Source organism: Spea bombifrons, chromosome 2 (genome assembly GCF_027358695.1).
Source record: "Spea bombifrons isolate aSpeBom1 chromosome 2, aSpeBom1.2.pri, whole genome shotgun sequence".
Lineage (NCBI taxonomy): Eukaryota > Metazoa > Chordata > Amphibia > Anura > Pelobatidae > Spea > Spea bombifrons.
Genome location: NC_071088.1, coordinates 48,688,282 through 48,707,635, shown reverse-complemented (window position 1 = coordinate 48,707,635; position 19,354 = coordinate 48,688,282). Strand labels below are relative to the sequence as shown.

The following is a 19,354-nucleotide window of genomic DNA, read 5'->3' as shown; positions in this document are numbered from 1 at the left end:
GTGTTAGTCACCAATAAATATGAAGTTTCATAAACAATGTTCTTGTGTCACATTTTTTATCATTTTGACCACTGTTTAATAACCTGAGGTTTTGGATTTTTTTGCTTCAAAGGGACCTTTTGTGAGTCATTTCACCAGTGAGGTCAGTTGATCCCTTATTTTCCGGCTAAGTTTACTTGCTTGGTAGCTGCTTTCTCACTTATGGCAAGTAACATTGCATGTTTTAGATGCATAAAGCACACCGGTATTCGGCAATGAATTCTGCCCTGGAGGCTGAATTGAAAATTAAGCCGTACATTGATACCACTGAGACACTAGCCGTTTCACATAATAAAGGGAAGATTGGCGTCTTCATTTTTTTCCCCTATAGGAACATGTCCAAAAAGAATTTCAAAATGCATCTTGTGGCTGTCTCATTCTTTTAGTAGTAGTAGTTTGCTTATGTGTAAGTAAATACTGTATTCTGTTACAGTTGGCTCCTACTTAAGAGAGGTTATTCTGTTAATTTCTTCACTGTGTGTACAGACATATAAATATAATCTGCTGCAAATATATAATACTTGATACTTGTGGTATTTATTTATAACACTGGGCCCCCAAATATTTACAAATATACATGGCAGGTAGTAAAAAAAAAACCCCCAAAAAACTACCGATCAGCCATAACATTAGGACCGCTGACAGGTGACGTGAATAACACTGATATATAGGGCTGCAACAACTAATCGATAAAATCGATAATGAAAATCGTTTTTTTGGTCCAACATTTTGTTTCCTGACCTTTCAGAGGGGTTTTGTCATATGGGAATGTAATCCAGAGCAATATTTTTTAGTGGGTGAGGACCCTGCCATCTCCAAAAAAAATAACGAAAAGACAAAGTGGCACTATGTAATCTTTGTCTTTTCGTTATTAAAATATTAGTAATCCAAATCTGTCTTTGGGCTCTAGTATGGATATCCAAAAACCCTGAGAGGATCACGTTACCAAATTGTTATTAACTAAGTTCTACAGGATAGCGATATATATCGCTATCCTGTAGAACTTAGTTAATAATTTGGTTACGTGATCCATTTGTATGTTCATTAACCCCTTAACGACAATCCACGTACATGTACGGGGTTGCCGTGCAACGCGATAACGACAATGCCCGTACATGTACGTGGTAACGTTATTTGCCGTTTACCGCGGCGTTTTCGCCGCGATCGGCGGCATCGCGGTTTTCCTGGAAGCCTCACAAGTGAGGCTATCCAGGCAAACAAAAAAAAGGTTTTGCAACCTTCCGATCTCCGCAATTCACGGAGATCGGCGGTTGAAACAACAGACCGGCGATGCAAATCACCGGTCTGTTAAACACGCCCCTCGAGCCCGATTCAAATCGGGTAAGGGGCATTCCAGGCTGCTTCTACATTGAGGCATGCCTGCAATGCCCCAGAGGGGGCTTCACAACCTCCCGATCGCTGTGATTCACCGTGAATCACGGCGATCGGTGGGTTAAACGACAGACCAGTGACTGAAATCACTGGTCTGTCAACCCCCCCCCCCCGAACCCGATGCAAATCGGGTGAGGGGCATTCCAGGCTGCCTCTTCATTGAGGCAAGCCTGCAATGCTCAGGGGGGGGCTTCACAACCTCCCGATCGCCGTGATTCACAGTGAATCACGGCGATCGGTGGGTTAAACGACAGACCAGTGACTGAAATCACTGGTCTGTCAAACCCCCCCCCCCGAACCCGATGCAAATCGGGTGAGGGGCATTCCAGGCTGCCTCTTCATTGAGGCAAGCCTGCAATGCTCCGGGGGGGGGGGGATTCACAACTTCCCGATCCCCGTGATTCACAGTGAATCACGGCGATCGGTGGGTTAAACCACAGACCAGTGACCTGGTCTGTCAATCACTCACCCCCCATTCCAGCCTGCCTCTACATTGAGGCAATGACGTTTTTTAACTATACACTGAGGTTGTGTAGCCTCAGAGGGGGCTACACAGCCTCAGTGTATTGTAAAAAAAAATTAAAAAAAAAAATTAAATTTTAAAAAAAAATATATATATATAGTTACATGTAAAAAAAGAAACGAAAAAAGTGCAAATAGGTATATATGTATGTTTTTTTTATACACAATTAGCGCTACATACAATTAGCGCTGTATCTTCCCAAAAAAATCCCACACGCAAAGAGTTAAAATATTGGCATTATAAATGCCCATAGTGTGCCTAGTTTTAAAAAATTATGATTTGATGGGGTAAATTGAATTGGCCGGCTTCAAAGATGTCCCCAGTATGGGACGTGGGCACAGAGTGACCAGATGTATAAATGGCAAAAATATACACACCTCACAAAGGTGGCCTTTTACCTCCCAAATAACCCAACAAACCCCTGCATGTGGGGTATCACTGCGCTCAGGAGATGTTACTGAACACATATTGGGGGGGTGTTTGACACTGACATATACCAGGAGCGGTACATTTATACCTGAAGTACAACGTGTGTGAAAAAAATACAAAAAAAAATTACTACCGTAAAGTTTGACAAAGGCTAGTGGTAGAATTAGTTCATGGAAAGGGTTAAAATACCAGCATTTCAAATACCTTGGGGTGTCTAGTTTTTAAATATATATGGTTTGATGGGGTCAATTGCATTGGCCGGCTTCAAAGATACCCGAAATGGCACATGGGGCAGAATGACTAACTTTGGGGAAAAAATTGTTTTGAAATAGCAAACGCTACCTGTACTTATTGCCCCAAAACGTGCAGAAAAAAGCAAAAAAACATAAAAACATTGGGTATTTCTAAACTCAGGACAAATAGTCGAATCTATTTAGCAGGTTTTATCATTAGTTTTTGCAGATGAGTAAAAGTTTTTTGGTTTAAAAAGTGAGAGAAAGTAATTTTTTAACAAAAAATCACCATATTTTATCATTTTTTGTATAGTAAATTAGATGGTATGATAAAAATAATGGTATCTAAAGAAAGCCCTGTTTGTCCTGAAAAAAACAATATATAATATGTGTGGGAGCACGAAATGAGAAAGAAGAAAATCACAGCTAAACAATAACACTGAAAAACGTTAAAAGAGCCATTGTCCCACAATATACTACGAGTAAAAATTGTCCTATTGTCCTTAAGGGGTTAAATGTCTCTACTTAACTTTATTTTCTTTATTATTAAATCCCGATCTAATGTATAGCAAATTCCAAACTTCTAAATTCACGAATATTCACACAATTAACCAAATATATATATATATATATATATGTAAATTAGGGCTACAACAACTAATCGATACAATTGATGAAATTTGTTGGCAAGTTTCCATTATCAATTGGTTAAATCGATTTTATCGAATATAAGATGAGGGTTTTCTAGAGGTCGGATAATAACACTAACATCCAGATCCCCCGCAGCGCTGCAGGGGACCCGGATCCTTCTCTTTAAAATATTGTTAACTGCTTCACACCCTTTTTGATGTTCTATAATGGTGTATAGGCTACTCACATCGCATGTGACCAATATGTAAGTGGTTTTCCATTTTACATGATTTAAAACACATAGTATATCTCCAGTATCCTCTAGATAAGATTGCTGTCTAGTTACTATTGGTTGCAATAATATGTTTATATACAAGGACAATCTTGAGGTTATAGAATTCATTCCAGATACAATAGGTCTACCTGGAGGTTTTTTTTCATCTTTATGTATTCTTGGTAGCAAGTAAAATACAGGGATAATTGGATGATCTATTAATAAATAAATGTATTCATTCTTAGTTAAAATACCAGAAAGTAGGCCTTCATTTAACACTGTTAGTAGTTCTATCTTATATTTCTTAGTTGGATCTGAGGTTAATTTCTGATATATATCTATACCATTCAGTTGTTTCATAGCTTCTGCCACATAATCTTCCTTTATCTGCTGGTTTGATTATTGTTTTATCTTCTTGTAGATCTTGTATGACCTTTCTTTCTTTATTCTCTAAATTTAAATATATATTTATGCTTTCTAATCTCTCCACATCAGTCATTACTTTGTTTATAAATACCTCCATACCTGAAGATTTTTGTGCTTTTGGATAAAAATTAGATTTTTTAAATTAGTATGTTTAAAATTAGATATGGATGTAATAGGTGTAGTCTCCATTGGGAATTTTAGAAAATGTTTCTTAAAACAAAATTTCTTATGTACCATATTTGCTCGATTATAAGACGCGTTTTTTTTCCGAGCAAAATCGGGGTCTGACTATGAGACTAAGATCCAGATCCCCCGCACCGCTGCAGGGGGCCTGGATCCTGCTCTAACCCCCCCACCCCATACACACTTACCGGTGCTTCCAATTTCCTGCTGTATACCGGGGCAGCAGGTTGACGTCCACGCGATCCGCGTAGACAACTTACGCTGCAGCCGGAAGGAGGTGTGACTAGCAGCGGGGGTTGTCTGCGTCCATCGCGTAGACCTTCCCCGACTGTCAGAGATCAGAGTTCCCCGCACCGGTGCCGGTAACTCTGATCTCTGACAGTCGGGGAAAGTCTGCGCGATGGATGCAGACAACCTCCGCTGCTAGCCACACCTCCTTCCGGCTGCAGCAGGAGACAGAAGGAAGACTGCTGCCCCGGTATACAGCAGGAAATTGGAAGCACCGGTAAGTGTGTGTGTGGGGGGGGGGTGTTAAATGGGGGGGAGACAGAAGGAAGACTGCTGTCCCGGTATACAGCAGGAAATTGGAAGCCCCGGTAAGTGTGTGTGGGGGGAGTGTTAAATGGGGGCATAGGGCATTTCTGGAGGCAGAGTGCTCTATGAAATGCCTTATACCTCCCTATATGCCACTCTGCCCCATAATATGCCTTTTAACCCCCTAAATGGCATATAGGGGTATAAGGCATTTCTGGAGGCAGAGTGGCACATAGGGGGTTAAAAGGCATATCATGGGGCACAGTGGCATATAGAGGGTTAAAAGGCATATCATGGGCCACAGTGCCATATTGGAGTGGCAAGCCTGGGGGCAGATGTGCGTAACTGGGGGGCAGGTTGGAAAATACAAGGAAATAAAAACAAAAAAATATTTTTCTCAATCATGGCTTTTATTAAAAAATGTAATAGTTTACATGAATTAACATTTACTGGTAAAACTTTTTTCGTATAGGGTCGTCTTATATTCAGGCTTTTTCTTTTTTTCCTAAATTAATATTCAGATTTTGGGGGGTCGATTTATAATCAGGGTCGTCTTATAATCGAGCAAATACGGTACTTATTTAGGTCCACAAAAAAAATCAAAATTACGTAATTTGGTAGTGGGGGCAAATTTAAGTCCCTTAAAACCTTAATATGATTTATAGTGAGAATGTTGTCACTTAAATGAAAAATACCCATTTTTTAGATTTGTTTCGTCCTTTTTGTAAGTCTTGAGCCCACTTCCTCTTTGTCCTCTTCTTCTCTCATCCTGTGTCTCTTGATGGAAGCATGGGGGGTGTTTCTCCATCCCCAGTCCTGATCCGAAAAAGTGCGTTGCCTAGTTCATTTAACAGGTGTGAACTGGTTGAAGACGCGCACAATCCACAGATGTGTCAAATGCATCTGCGAGATCCAGGAGGATTAGGATTGGAGTAATCGACTTTGTCTCTGGTCATCAGGAGACCATTTGGACTAGTGCTGTTTATGTTCTGTGGCAGAATCTGGAACTTTACCGGAAAGGATAATATGTTATAGCTTGATAGATGGGCATCCAGTTGAGTTACCACTTCTTTTTCAGTGACTTTCCACAACATTAGAAGGTTGGAGGGGTTTTACCGCTATTTCTTATAGAGGATGTGGGACGTTTCAAGTTTTAACTTTTTAACACATTTCAAGTTTTACATTTTAACACTGCACGATTTTAGTGAGGGGTGGGTCGAGTGTTTCAATGCATGTGGAGATAAAACGAGTTGGAGCAGGGATAGTGGAAATCTTGTTATTGTAGAAGATCATAAATTCTTCACATTTAGCCTGTGAAAAGTTGGGGATATGCATGAATGCTTGTTTGCAGAGCTTTTCTATTTTCGAAAACCATAGCCTGTCTATTGCGGGACATCAATCTTCAATTGATATTAATTGAGATGTTTGGTTAGTACGGCTCTGCATGGTGTGTCCTGCACTACTTTTTTTTGTGTGTATAGCCTGTTCTCTTTATATCTCTGGTGCTATCAAAACAGAGTGCATTGGTAGTGTGCTCTCTAGGGTGTCTATCACTGTTTTGTTGTAGAGTCAGAATAAAGAGCCCATCAGTTCACTTAAATCCGCATTTGATTTTATGTCTGATAACTTCACCCTTTTTAATAAGCAATGTTCGACCAGGTTTTGAGGCTATGGTCTGGCCATCTGTGATACAATGGAAAGTATATGGAGTGACGGTCAGACCATTCTACTGGATCTACAGTTACTGGTGACAATTCTGGTCCAGACTGGAAAACTCGAGTTTATGATCTTTTCTGTGGGTGGAAGTAGTGACAATTTGCATTAAGTCAAAGATCTCCTGCCCAAGTTCAGGTAGGGTGTCGTCAATCCAAGTTGACGTGTCCCAGTATAAACCATCTGGGGAATTCAAGGATTAAACCAGTCAAAATCTCGTCCCATCTCCTGGGGCTCTGTATACCAACAGCATTCAGAATCCTCTATCTATTGAGACGCTGGCAGCTATGCATTGAAATTATTGGGTTGTGTGGCCTGATATTGGTCTGAGGTTTAAGGATGGTATGGCACAGATCATTACTCCGCCGCCTTTGCACTCTTGTCTCGGGCGATGGAACACCATATTTGCCCGAATATAGGCCGCGCTCCCCCCCCCACTTTAAGTCTTTAAAGTGGGGGTGCGGCCTATATTCGGGTTCTAGCGTAGGAATGAGCAATTTGTATCGCCCGACGCCCGGGACATGCAGTTCCGGGAGCCGGGCAGGCAGCAGGGTTAGGATACAGCAGGGCTCGACAAATCCCAGGCGCCAGGTCGCCCTGGCGACAGAGAATTTTGTCCTGGCGCCTAGGTTTTGTCAGCCTCTTACATCCAGAAAAAATTGTGGATGTAAGAGGCTGACACCACACGGGGGCGCTGCTGCTGCTGTCTGCCCAGGAGTCTGGGCAGACAGCACAGCCACTCCGAGCCCGCCCCCGAGCCTGAGATCACTCCCATGGAGTGAGCCTGTAGGCTGAAAACGCGGTTGCTGCAAAACCAGCAATCACGTTTTCAGCTGCTTCAGGGAAAGGGGTTGTGTGTTGATTGGGTCCCCACACAAGTGTGGGGACCTGACACAACATCCCCCTGCTGCCTGATCGCTCCATGAGAGCGACAGTGCAGCGTTAACCACTTCAATGCCACGGCATTGAGGGGTTAATTCCCGTTTTGTACGGGGCTCTGCTGCTGGTGGTCTGCCTGGAAGCCCAGGCAGACCAGCAACAGCAAAAACGAGCCCCCACAAGCCCGTTGATTCCTGTAGGCATGGAAGCCTACAGCAGTCATCAGAGACTCCCCCCTGCAATGGCTGGTCTATAGACCAGCAATTTGAGTCCCAGCTGCCAGAGGCAGCTTCAGGGACAGGGGAGAGGGTTCTTTGGTCTCCCGATGAGTGTGCAGAGCAGCCCCAACACCCCCCTGCTGTCTGATCGCTCCCTGAGAGCGACAGTGCAGCGTTAACCCCTTCAATGCCACAATTGTGTATGACACATTCGTGGCATTGCAGGGGTTAACATTTGTCCCCACAAGCTTGTCAATGGAACATCAGCATTGAAAGGGTTAAAAAAAATGTCCAGGGTGCTTCCAGGTCAAATGCTGTGAGTTTAGTAAGTGGGCTGATGATGATCAGATCACTCCTGACCAACTGTTAGTTTAAAAAAATCCTGGCTCCTAACTTTTTTACCTGGTGCCTAGATTCACAACAAATTTGTCAAGCCCTGGAATACAGATCCCCCGCAGCGGTGCAGGGGACCTGCATGCTACTCTCCAAGATGCTGAGACAGCCTCCCCTGCCAGCACTTTCCACGGGGGAAGTGCTGGCACGGGAGGTTGTCTAAGCGCATCGTGCAGACGTTCACCGGCAGCGGCGATGCGCGTAAACAACCACCGCTGTCGGCAGTCTGCTCGATGTGCTTTAACAATCTCCCTTGCCATTCCTACAAGGGAGAGTCTCGGCAAGGGAGATTGTTAAAGCACATTGTGCAGACGTGCCGGCAGCGGAGGTTGTTTATGCTTGCATCACCGCAGCTGGTGAACGTCTGCGCGATGTACGTTAACAATCTTCCTTGCCGGCACTTCCCACCTGTGTAGATGGACCCCGGGGAGTCTGCACTGGTAAGTCTAGGGGGGCACATCTTGGGGGCAGAGTGGCAGCATATCTCGGGGGGGCACATCTTGGGGGCAGAGTGGCAGCATATCTCGGGGGAGGCACATCTTGAGGACCGAGTGGCAGCATATCTCATGGGGGGGCAGAGTGGCAGCATATCTGTTCAACTAAGTGGTTTTTTTACCAAGATTTTTATTTTTTTTTTTTAAAAAAAGCACCCAACTTTTAGGGTGCGGCCTATAATTGAGCCAATACGGTAATTGCGTGGAACAGCTGCTTATGAAATAGGCCCCACATTGTCATCTAACCTTGATTCTGTGATGCACACTAATTGACATGTTTTGATAAGGTTGGGATAATAGCTGGCATTGCACAAATTGGCCTAATAGGATAGTTTTGAGGTTTTAAGTTCTTGTACGTTGTAAACAATGTGTCTTCTTTAAAACCAATGTGCTTCAGTGAAATATATTTTCATTTTTTCATCAATAAGTGTTCTGAGTGTTTGGAAATGGAATCTGAGCATAGCTGAATGAATAATCCAAATCCTGATTAACAACTGGAGGCAAGTCAGTTTCAATGGTTTCATCCCATTTTAGCAAGTATATTTTAAAGTGTAATAATGCCATCCATTAAAATTTGGTCAATCCAGGTGTGTGACATGTGGAGTCGAGATTGGTAGGGTAGGGCAGTGTCACCACACATAGACCAGTCATTTTAGCCTTAATTCAATTTACAAACATTTTCTGTTTAATTGTAGTGTAGTGTAGTGTATCTTACACCAACATCAATTGTGTCGTGCTTCTTCAGGTGCTCTTGGTAAGCAGTAGTCGGTATCCAGACCGTTGGATTGTACCTGGGGGTGGACTAGAGCCAGAAGAAGAACCCAGTGAAGCTGCTGCCCGTGAGGTCTGCGAGGAGGTAGTATTTTCACATTACTCTATTAAGAAGTATGTATAAGACTTGTGCACGCCAAGCGAAATGGACAAATTTGCCGTTTTTTTTTTTGTACAACATTTTGTTTCCTGACCTCTCAGAGGGGTTTTGTCATATGGGAATGTAATCCAGAGCAATATTTTTTAGTGGGTGAGGTCCCTGCCATCTCCTTGACTTACTTTTTACTAACAGCAGTGAAGGGCTGCAACAACGAATCGATAAAATCTATAATTGATTATGAAAATCGTTGTCAACGATTTTCATAATCGATTAGTTGAATAGATTTTTATTGATTTATAAAATTAGTTTTTTCAGAGCAAATGCTCTGAAAAACTCCCCTCCTTCTATAATCCGACCTCAAATAGAGATCGGATTATAACACTAGAATCCAGATCCCCCTGCAAAGCTGCAGGAGACCTGGATCCTCTCTGCCACCCGGTGAGGGTCTGTGCAAAACACACAGACATCCTCCGCGTCTCCCCTCCACTTCCGCTGGGGCTTCTATTACTGAACCCGGCGTCATGTGACCTTCCGGCGCAGCTTCCATCATGGAAGCCCCAACAGAAGTAGAGGGGAGAAGTGGCTGTCTGCGCGCATTGCGCAGACCCCTACTGGCTGCCAGAGAGGATCCAGGTCCCCTACAACGCTGCAGGGGATTTGGATTTTAGTGCGCGATGTGTGCAACCTCCGCTACTTCCCTTCACTGCCACTTTCAACCTGCCCCACCAGGGGTTAATATATCAACAAAAGAAAAACAGGACAAGTAAGCAGCACTTGGTAAGCTAAGTCTGGACTATTATCTTTATTTTTATGCTCATTTGCCCTGTGTTTCATCTGTTGCTATATTAACCCCTGGTGGGGCAGGTAGAAATTTTTTTTGGGATCTATTATTTATGTGCATCCTTTAATTTGTGTTTTCTTATTTTTTGATTGCTGTAATATTTGATTTATTGTTTATATTGTCCATATATTTATATTGTATTGTGTGTTTATTTTTTGGTCTATTTATTAAAGCATATATTTTTATACCTATTTTAGCGATGTCCGTTTTTCTTATATCAGGGGGGGCATAAGACATATCAGGGGGCACAGTGGCATAAAGGAGCTACAAGGCCTATCAGGGGGCACGGTGGCATAAAGGGGGCGTCCAACGTGCGGCCCTGCTCACGGTGGAGCACATTGATAGGACATAACCCCTTCGTGACTGTGTTGTTTGACCGGGACATATACCAGGAGCAGTAAACTCATACCTGAAGTAAAATGCATGTGGGGAAAAAAAAAAACAAGAAAATAGTGTGCAAAGGCTGGTGGTGAAACCTGTGCATGAAAAAAGTTAAAATACCAGCATTTGAAATTCCCAGGGGTGTGTATTTTTTTTTTTTTTTAAATATGATTTGATGGAGTAAACTGAACTGGCCGTGTTCAAGGATATCCCAAATTGGATATGTGGGCAGAATTTTTAACCTGTTAAAATTCCAATTTTAAAAATGCACACCTCTCAAATGTGGCCTTTTAGTCCCTGAGCAAACCCCATCCATGCGGGGTATCACTGTGCTCTAGAGATGTTGCTAAACACAATTTGAAATACCCTGCGGTGTCTAGTTTACAAAATATATGGTTTGATGGGGTAAATTGCATTGGCCGGATTCAAAGTTGTCCCTAATACCACATGAGGGGCAGTATGACCAGACTTGTGGGAGAAAAAAAAAAGGTTTTGAAATAGCAAAACGCTACTTGTAATTATTGTCCAATAACTTGCAGAAAAAAGCAAAAACACATTTGGTATTTCTAAATTCAGGATAAATAGTAGAAACTATTTAGTAGGTTTTTTCATTGGTTTTTGTAGATAAGTAAAAGATTTTTCAAATAAAAGCATTAGATATGATAAAAATAATGGTATCTAAAGAAAACCCTGTGTGTGAGTGCACAAAATGAGAAAGAAGAAAATTACAGCAACACTGGGAAAATGTTATAGCCTGTGTCCCAAAGTGTACTACGAGTAAGAAACAGTCTTGTCTGGACGGGTCAGGGCCGGTTTGTATTTCTCAAATGGAAGTTAATTTTTACAACTAGAAGGAAAAAAGTTAATGGTTGCTTTAACTTTGTCTGCCATTGATTTTACATGTTTGTGAAGAAGCTTACAATCCATATTATACCAGCAAATGCCTGAGATATCACAGTGAATTCTGTTTTTTAAAATGTCCCCAATGATGTTCAATTGACTTGAGCTCCAGTGATTCCAGTGGAAAACACATAAGAATTAGTGTCTAGTTTTTCTTGAACATTAGATACACCAGGCACAGCTTCGATGTACGTTGAAGATTGTTGTCCTACAGCAAAATTAATCCTCTTCCTCACAACATTAACAAGCCTCTGCAAAATAGTAATTGTACTTAACTTAAAAAAAAATAAATCCAGGTCTTTCTTTGAATGCTGCTGCTTTGCAACTTCTAGTCCTTCTTCAAATCTAACACAATTCCATTGTGAGATATTGGAGATGTTTTTTTATGACGGTTGTAATATATAAAAAACAGATTTTCCCTTAATCAAATTCTTAAAAAGGTATTTTTATAACATGTACAACGTGCAGTTATTCTATGCAAGTTTGTTGAACTTTTTTTTTTTACTCTCCCCAACAGGCTGGTGTTAAAGGTGATTTAGGTCGGCTGCTGGGGGTGTTTGAGGTATCTAAGCTCTGTATATAATGTATGTTACATAGTTGTGTGCAACAAATATAAGAAGTAAAACTTATTTAGTGTAATGTACAGGGGGGTTGTGTCAACTTGCAGTACCGTATTTATTTTCTGCGCTGCCTTAGGCCGAACCCAGGACAGCACCATCTGCTGACCCTTCTTTGCTGCCATACTTACTGCTGAGCATCAGGATATGGAGTTGTAGCCCAGTGCTCTCCCTTCTTAAAGACATGTGGCGCCAAGCATAATAAAATGAAGGCTCTGCTGACTCCGCATAGTCCTCCATAGTACTCATAGACTGGTTGGGGAGGCCAGTGAGACAGGGAGCCTGAACTCTGAATAGAGTGATCTGCTGCCAATAAGCCACTGCTTATATGCTCTAGGAATGCATTAGCAAGTATAATTGAAAATACCATTTTTAATCTCTCATCCATAGAATCTGGAGCGGAAGCACAGAACCTATGTTTATGTGCTGACAGTCACAGAAGTCCTGGAAGACTGGGAGGATTCACTTAGTATAGGTATGTATGTAAAGTATGCATGATGTATGTAAAGGTGAAGTGTACGTAAGAGTTATACAACATTTTTGCAATGGGTTCTGACGAGAAGTACTGAATGGGTAACTGTAGCAAGTGATCTTACGATGGCATTACTCTACTTTGCTTCCACAGGTCGGAAACGTTGCTGGTTCAGTATAGAAGAAGCAGTACGTGCTTTGCAGGGTCACAAGCCAGTTCAGGCCTCCTACTTTCAAAGTCTGATACAGAACTGCCACCACAGCAATGGTACCATACCTTTGCCCAACCAGAACCCATTACCTGATGTCAGATGACCTATTAAACACATGTTGACTCTTCCCTCTTCTAGAGAGGCAGATTCATGTGGTCAGTGCATAGAGCCTCGCAAAAACCCTGTAGTTGTGCAGAGATGCTGTGTTCCACATGACAGTACAATTAATTTCATACATTTTAACACGCATTAACACTTTTTTTTTAATTTTTTTTAATGTTTGTATTCTCACCAGTCCCCTCCTCATACTTCTCTGACTCTATTGTCATTATTGCCTTATATCTTGGCAGAACCATGTCCTTTTTTTAATCACATTTTTGAATCTGCTAGTATCCCCTGTAAATATTTTCTGTTATTTGATCTGAGTACTGCCCATAGGGAGAGGTACTTAAACCCTTATATAAAATTACATTATGGCTTGGCTCTAGCTGAAAAACCATTATGACAAAAAATGCTGTGACTTCCCCAGACCTTACCTCACTAGCCATTGGTTGTTGGCAGGGCCTTTTTAACTGTGAATATAGTCTCAATTTTAAAAACATTTTGTGACCTTATCACCTAGCTGGGAAGGCAAATGTGGCTCTTGCTAATCAAGACTCTGACATCAACAATTTAAGAATATGCAAGCTATTAAATTATTCTTGAGTAAATAAATATGCTACCTAAATAGAATGCAGTTGAAATCCCCTCAATAGAAAGTGCATCTATGAGCTAAGGTATATACAACAACAACTTGGGATATAATGGCCATTGTCCTGAAGATAGCTTCCCTTTATACTGATTGAGTATTGGTGATAAAGTTACTTGCTACAAACCATGTTTGTGTTTTTTTTCCTTTTTCTATTGCAAAATTTAGTAGTTTCCATATTTAGGGGAAAAAAATGAATGGTTTGATGGGGTAAATTGGAGTGGCCGCGCTCAAAGATAGGGCATAGGCACAGACTGACCAAAATGGGGGGAGCGCACTTCCCAAATGTGGCCTTTTAGCCCCCAAACAACAGAAAATGTGTTTTTTTCAATTTTTCATTTATTTTTTTTTTAATAAGAAATTAGATAATATGATCAAAAAATGGTATCTGCAGAAAGCCCTTCTTGTCCTGCACATATAACTTGTGTGGGTACACTGAGTGAGGAGAAAATTACATCTAAACACGAGCACCGCAAAAGTCTTAACAAAAAAGTAAAAACAGCCTGGTCCTTAAGGGGTTAAAAATCATATGTGGATTTACCCCTTAGCCTATATTTACAGTGCTGAATACCCTTGCCTAATATGCATGGCTTGGAGTAGAGACGAGAGAGGCGAGTTGCTACTAGGGCTGCAACTAACGATTATTTTCATAATCGATTAGTTGGCTGATTATTTTGTCGATTAATCGGATAAAAAAAAATGAATGTAAATTTTTCATTTATTTAAAATAATTTAATAAACAAATGATGTTAAATACAAACAGCAGAATAAAAAAAAAACTTTGATAAAATGCATTTCTTGTCTTTATTTCCCAACCAGCCCCCCCAATTTATGCACATTTGAGCCCAGGCTCCACGCTGCCTCCTACATATGCCACGCTGCCTCCCACATATGCCACTCCACGCTGCCTCCCACATATGCCACTCCACGCTGCCTCCCACATATGCCACTCCACGCTGCCTCCCACATATGCCACTGTGCCTGATACGCCTTATACCCCCTGATACACCACTCCATCCTCCCCAGACATGCCACACTGCCTCCCAGACATGCCACGCTGCCCTCCCCACATATGCCACTCCACTCTACCCCCAGATATGCCTTATACCCCCTGATACACCACTCCGTCCTCCCCAGACATGCCACACTGCCCTCCCCACATATGCCTTATACCCCCAGATATGCCCGATATCTCATAGTCCCCTCAGAGTCACAGACCCGTTCGCATCACACTGACACCATACTTTTATAAATAAGTACTGGGTTAATCTTCACTGCCCCCAGGATTTAGATTTCCCTTAGTCTGCCCCCCTTTATCTCTACGCCTTAAGTTAACTTTATTAAATTAATTAAATTAACCCACAGTCCTCATCATTAAATTAACCCTAAACACCCCATTAACCATAACTACCCCTAAATTAACCCTAAACACCCCATTAACCACAACTGCCTCAAATTAACCCCAAACACCCCATTAACCACAGCTGCTCCTAAATTAACCCTAAACACCCCATTAACCATAGCTGCCCCTAAATTAACCCTAAACACCCTATTAACCATAACTGCCCCTAAACATCCCATTAACCATAGCTGCCCTTAAACACCCCATTAACCATAGCTGCCCCTAAACACTCCATTAACCATAACTGCCCTAAATTAACCCCCACCTCCCCTAACTTTCAGTAGCCCAAATATTAATTTTATACTTACAGTTAGATGAGTGTCACAGCCATGTGGTTCTGGCCTTCTGGGAGAAGGAAGGGGCGGGGCCAGTTGTCACAGTGATTACAGGGAGGGACTGGTAAGTAGGAGCTGCTGCTGTGAGTCAGACTAAACTATTATATAATGAGGGGTATTTTTCAGAGCGTTTGCTCTGAAAAAACCCTCATTTTATAATCGATAATAATCGATTTAACTAATCGATAATGAAATTCGTTGGCAACGAATTTCATTATCGATTATTATCGATTTTATCGATTAGTTGTTGCAGCCCTAGTTGCTACATAAGCATTTGAATGCAGGCACGTCATGGCATTAAACAAGCTTAGAAAGCGATCTAGTAACATTTTCTTTGCTTAAACATTACTATAATGCCTCAATGTCAAGGCATTCAGCAACATCGGCATCAGGGGCCCTGCATGATCCCTCCCTGGGGCATTCACATCTGCCATAGACTGTAAAAAAAACGGAACACCCACCCCAGGACACACTGACCACTCCGGAGAGTGCTCACAAGTGTCACTGCAAGAGATTTTGCCTCTTGCAAGATGGCATCATTAAAAAAAAAAAAAAAAAAAAAACGTTTCCAAGAGCATCTGTCCAGACTGTAGCCAGGAGATGTTGCTGAACACATACAGTGAAGGGAAAAAAATGTGATCGCCTGCTGATTTTGTATGTTTGCCCACTGACAAAGACATGGTCTATAATTTTAATGGCAGGTTTATTTGAACAGTGAGACAGAATAAAAACAAAGAATCCAGAATAAATGCATTTCAAATAAAGTATAAATTGATTTGCATTTTACTCAATTAAATAAGTATTTGATCCCCTATCAATCAGCAAGATGTCTGGCTCCCAGGTGTCTTATACAGGTAATGAGCTGAGATTAGGGGCACTCTCTTAAAGGGAGTGCTCCTAATCCCAGCTTGGTACCTGTATAAACGACACCTGTCCACAGAAGCAATCGATCAGATTCCAAACTCTCTACCATGGCCAAGACCAAAGAGCTGTCCAAGGATGTCAAAGACAAGATTGTAGACCTACATAAGGCTGGAATGGGCTACAAGACCATCGCAACTTGGTGAGACGATGACAACAGTTGGTGCGATTATTCGCGAATGGAAGAATTACAAAATAACTGTCAATCTCCCTCGGTCTGGGGCTCCATGCAAGATCTCACCTCGTGGAGTTTTAATGATCATGAGGTATCAGCCCAGAACTACATGGGAGGCTCTTGTCAATGATCTCAATATATCGAACAAGGGGCGCATGGACATGTGGAGAAAAATAACAATACAATAGTGTAGCAAGTTCAAAAAATATATCTGTGTAGTGAATATATATTGCACTCACAAGAGTAACTGGTAATAGAGGCTCATCAGATAGCGACTGATCTTGATAAATCCTGAAATGTAGACAAAAAAACCGCCAATGGTGCAGTATAGTAGAAAATATATTTAATAAGAAAAAACTGGGTAAACTCACAAGTAAGTTGGCACAACAGAAATGTTATGCTATAAGCGCAATGTGGAAACAAGCATCCAGCAAAATAAGAAATATCCGTATGGAAAAGGTCTCTCAACGCGTTTCACCAAACTCGTTGGCTTCTTCAGGAGCAGAATACAGATATTGTACAAATAAAACAAAGTAAAAAGCTGCAGTCTATACATTCTCGTCCGTTTGTCCGATTTTTAAAGGTTCCCGGTGGTGTTCCAGCCCAATCACGTCCTCGAGCGGTTACGTCATCGCGTTACCATGCATTGACGCGATCACGCTACTTCCGTCATCCCGGCGTGGTCGCACAACAGCGTAGTCGCGTCATTATACGTGTTTCATCACTCCCTCCCGGCTCAAATTGTATCTTTGTTCCTCCACAGCTTGTTTAATAAAGGTGATTCAAGGAGGAGTGCTTCCTTTATCTTTCAGCTTTTACTTTAAAGGATTCCGGACGTCTCGGGCACAGATGTTTAAACGGACACCCCGGGTAAAAGCAAAGACGATAAATAAACATTTAAAACGAAACAGTGTATGTGTGTTAAATCTCCAATATATTAGAACCAAGAAAAAGGTAAGTAAGAATAGGATTGTAAACCAATAAAAAATAAAATGAGATGAAGATGGAGACAGACAAAAGGGGTTATCAAAAAGGAATTCATTAAACGGTGATTAGGACAATAATGTGTATAATAATAATAATAATATAATCCATGTAAATTAATTTATATCAATTGATAGAATATAAATATGTGTATGTAATTAGATATATATAAATATATAAAGAATAATGAAATAAGTGTATATAAATAAGTAATAAAATATATAAGAGATAAATATAAATAATAAATGGATGTAAGTATATAAATAGTGAAATTAAAATGTGTGTATGCAAATAATATATGATGTGTCAAAAACCTAACATCAACCCTACTCCTAACCCTAACTCTAAGCCTATCCTTAACCCTAACCCTAATTCTAAACCCTAACACTAACAGTAGCCTAAAAAACTAACCCTAACACTAACCCTAATCTCAACCCTAACACTAACCCTAACCCTAGTAAAATAAAATAAAAATAAAATAAGAGTAAAAATAAAAAATGGAATAAAATGTAGTTAAAAAGATGTATATAAAAAATAATAAAATAATAAAAATATTAAAAATAGTAATGAATGTAAAAAATGGAATAAAAATGTAAATATGTAAATATGGCAAAATATATATAATACAATGTATAAAAATGAATATTTAAAAATATTCAAAAAAATGGATATATACATAAATAAATTTATGATAATTTAGATGAATGTTAGTATGTCCAATTCAACGTTTAAACCTTCCTTTTTGTAAGTTTGAAATTTATATATCCACTCAGTCTCTCTTTTACTTAACATTTCTTTAATATCTCCACCTCTCCAATGGGGAGATACCATATCTATCCCCACCATCTTGAAATCAGGGAGGGAGAATTTATCACAATTAACACAGTGTTTGGGGACACTGTGTTTGAGATTTTTGTTTCTTATTCCCCCCAAATGTTCCAGACCCCTTATTTTTAATTCTCTTGATGTGCGGCCTATATATTGAATGCCGCACTTACATTCTAAAAGATAAATTACGTTTTTTGTTTTACAATGAATAAAATGTCGGATTTCGTATTCTTTTTTTGTAATCGTGCATTTAAATGTGGTAATCTTTTTATCTTGTAGATTACATGTCTTGCAAAATTTACATACCCCACATCGGTGGAAACCTAGAGGTTTTTGTGCTAGAAAATGTTCTTCCGTTTGAATTCTCGGGAGAGCACTAGGTGCTACAATATTTTTAAAATTATTCAATTTTTTATATATAATTCTTGGTTCCTCCGGTAAGTGGTTTTGTAAGATATTATCTCCCTGTAATATAGGCCAACAGTTTTTGATGGCTCTCTTAATTTGTGCCGCTCTATCATTGTATTGGGTAAAAAAAGCAAAATTAAAATCCATATTCCCTTGTGATTTTTCTTTGTTTAATAACAGGTCGCCTCTCTTTATATTTTTAACTTGTGTAAAACTGTCTGTTAATAATTTTTTAGGAAAATTTCTTTCTTCAAATTTCTTAATTAAATGTTGGCTTTGTAACATGAAATCCTTGTCTTGTGTACAATTTCTGCGAATCCTCGCTAATTGTCCTTTCGGAATGTATTTAAGCCATTGCGGATGGTGACGGCTAGAAAAGTCAATGAAGCCGTTTCTGTCGGTTGGTTTGAAGAAAGTTTTAGTGTCTATTTTTTCATCTATTACACCAATTAAAGTGAGGTCCAAAAAGTCAATTTGTTTCTTATTTATATTCGAAGTAAATTTTAAATTATAATCGTTTTTATTTATATGTACTAAAAACTTTTTTTTTCTTATTAAATATATTTTCTACTATACTGCACCATTGGCGGTTTTTTATCTACATTTCAGGATTTATCAAGATCAGTCGCTATCTGATGAGCCTCTATTACCAGTTACTCTTGTGAGGAGTGTTGTTTTGGGAGCTGCAGAACCTGTGGGGAGTATATATATATTATTATTTTCACTTCAGACACGTGAGGGTGTTTTTTCATTTTTCTTGTATTATTATCAATGATCTCAAGGCAGCAGGGACCATGGTCACCACGAAAACAATTGGTAACACACTACGCCGTGAAGGACTGAAATCCTGCAGCGCCCGCAAGGTCAAAAAAGCACATGTGCAGGCCTGTCTGAAGTTTG

At 40.4% G+C, this 19,354-nt stretch overlaps 1 protein-coding gene across 1 annotated transcript in view; it reads left to right on the top strand.

Moving 5' to 3' along the window:
- NUDT3 (nudix hydrolase 3) overlaps positions 1-12,833 on the top strand; it is a 32,805-nt gene extending 19,972 nt beyond the window's left edge. The window contains exons 2-5 of the mRNA XM_053457857.1: positions 9,106-9,216; positions 11,871-11,915; positions 12,361-12,445; positions 12,596-12,833. Of these exons, the coding sequence (XP_053313832.1) occupies positions 9,106-9,216; positions 11,871-11,915; positions 12,361-12,445; positions 12,596-12,756 (402 nt within the window). The 3' untranslated portion in view covers positions 12,757-12,833. The remainder of the gene's footprint in view (positions 1-9,105; positions 9,217-11,870; positions 11,916-12,360; positions 12,446-12,595) is intronic.
- The last annotated feature ends 6,521 nt before the right edge of the window (positions 12,834-19,354 follow it).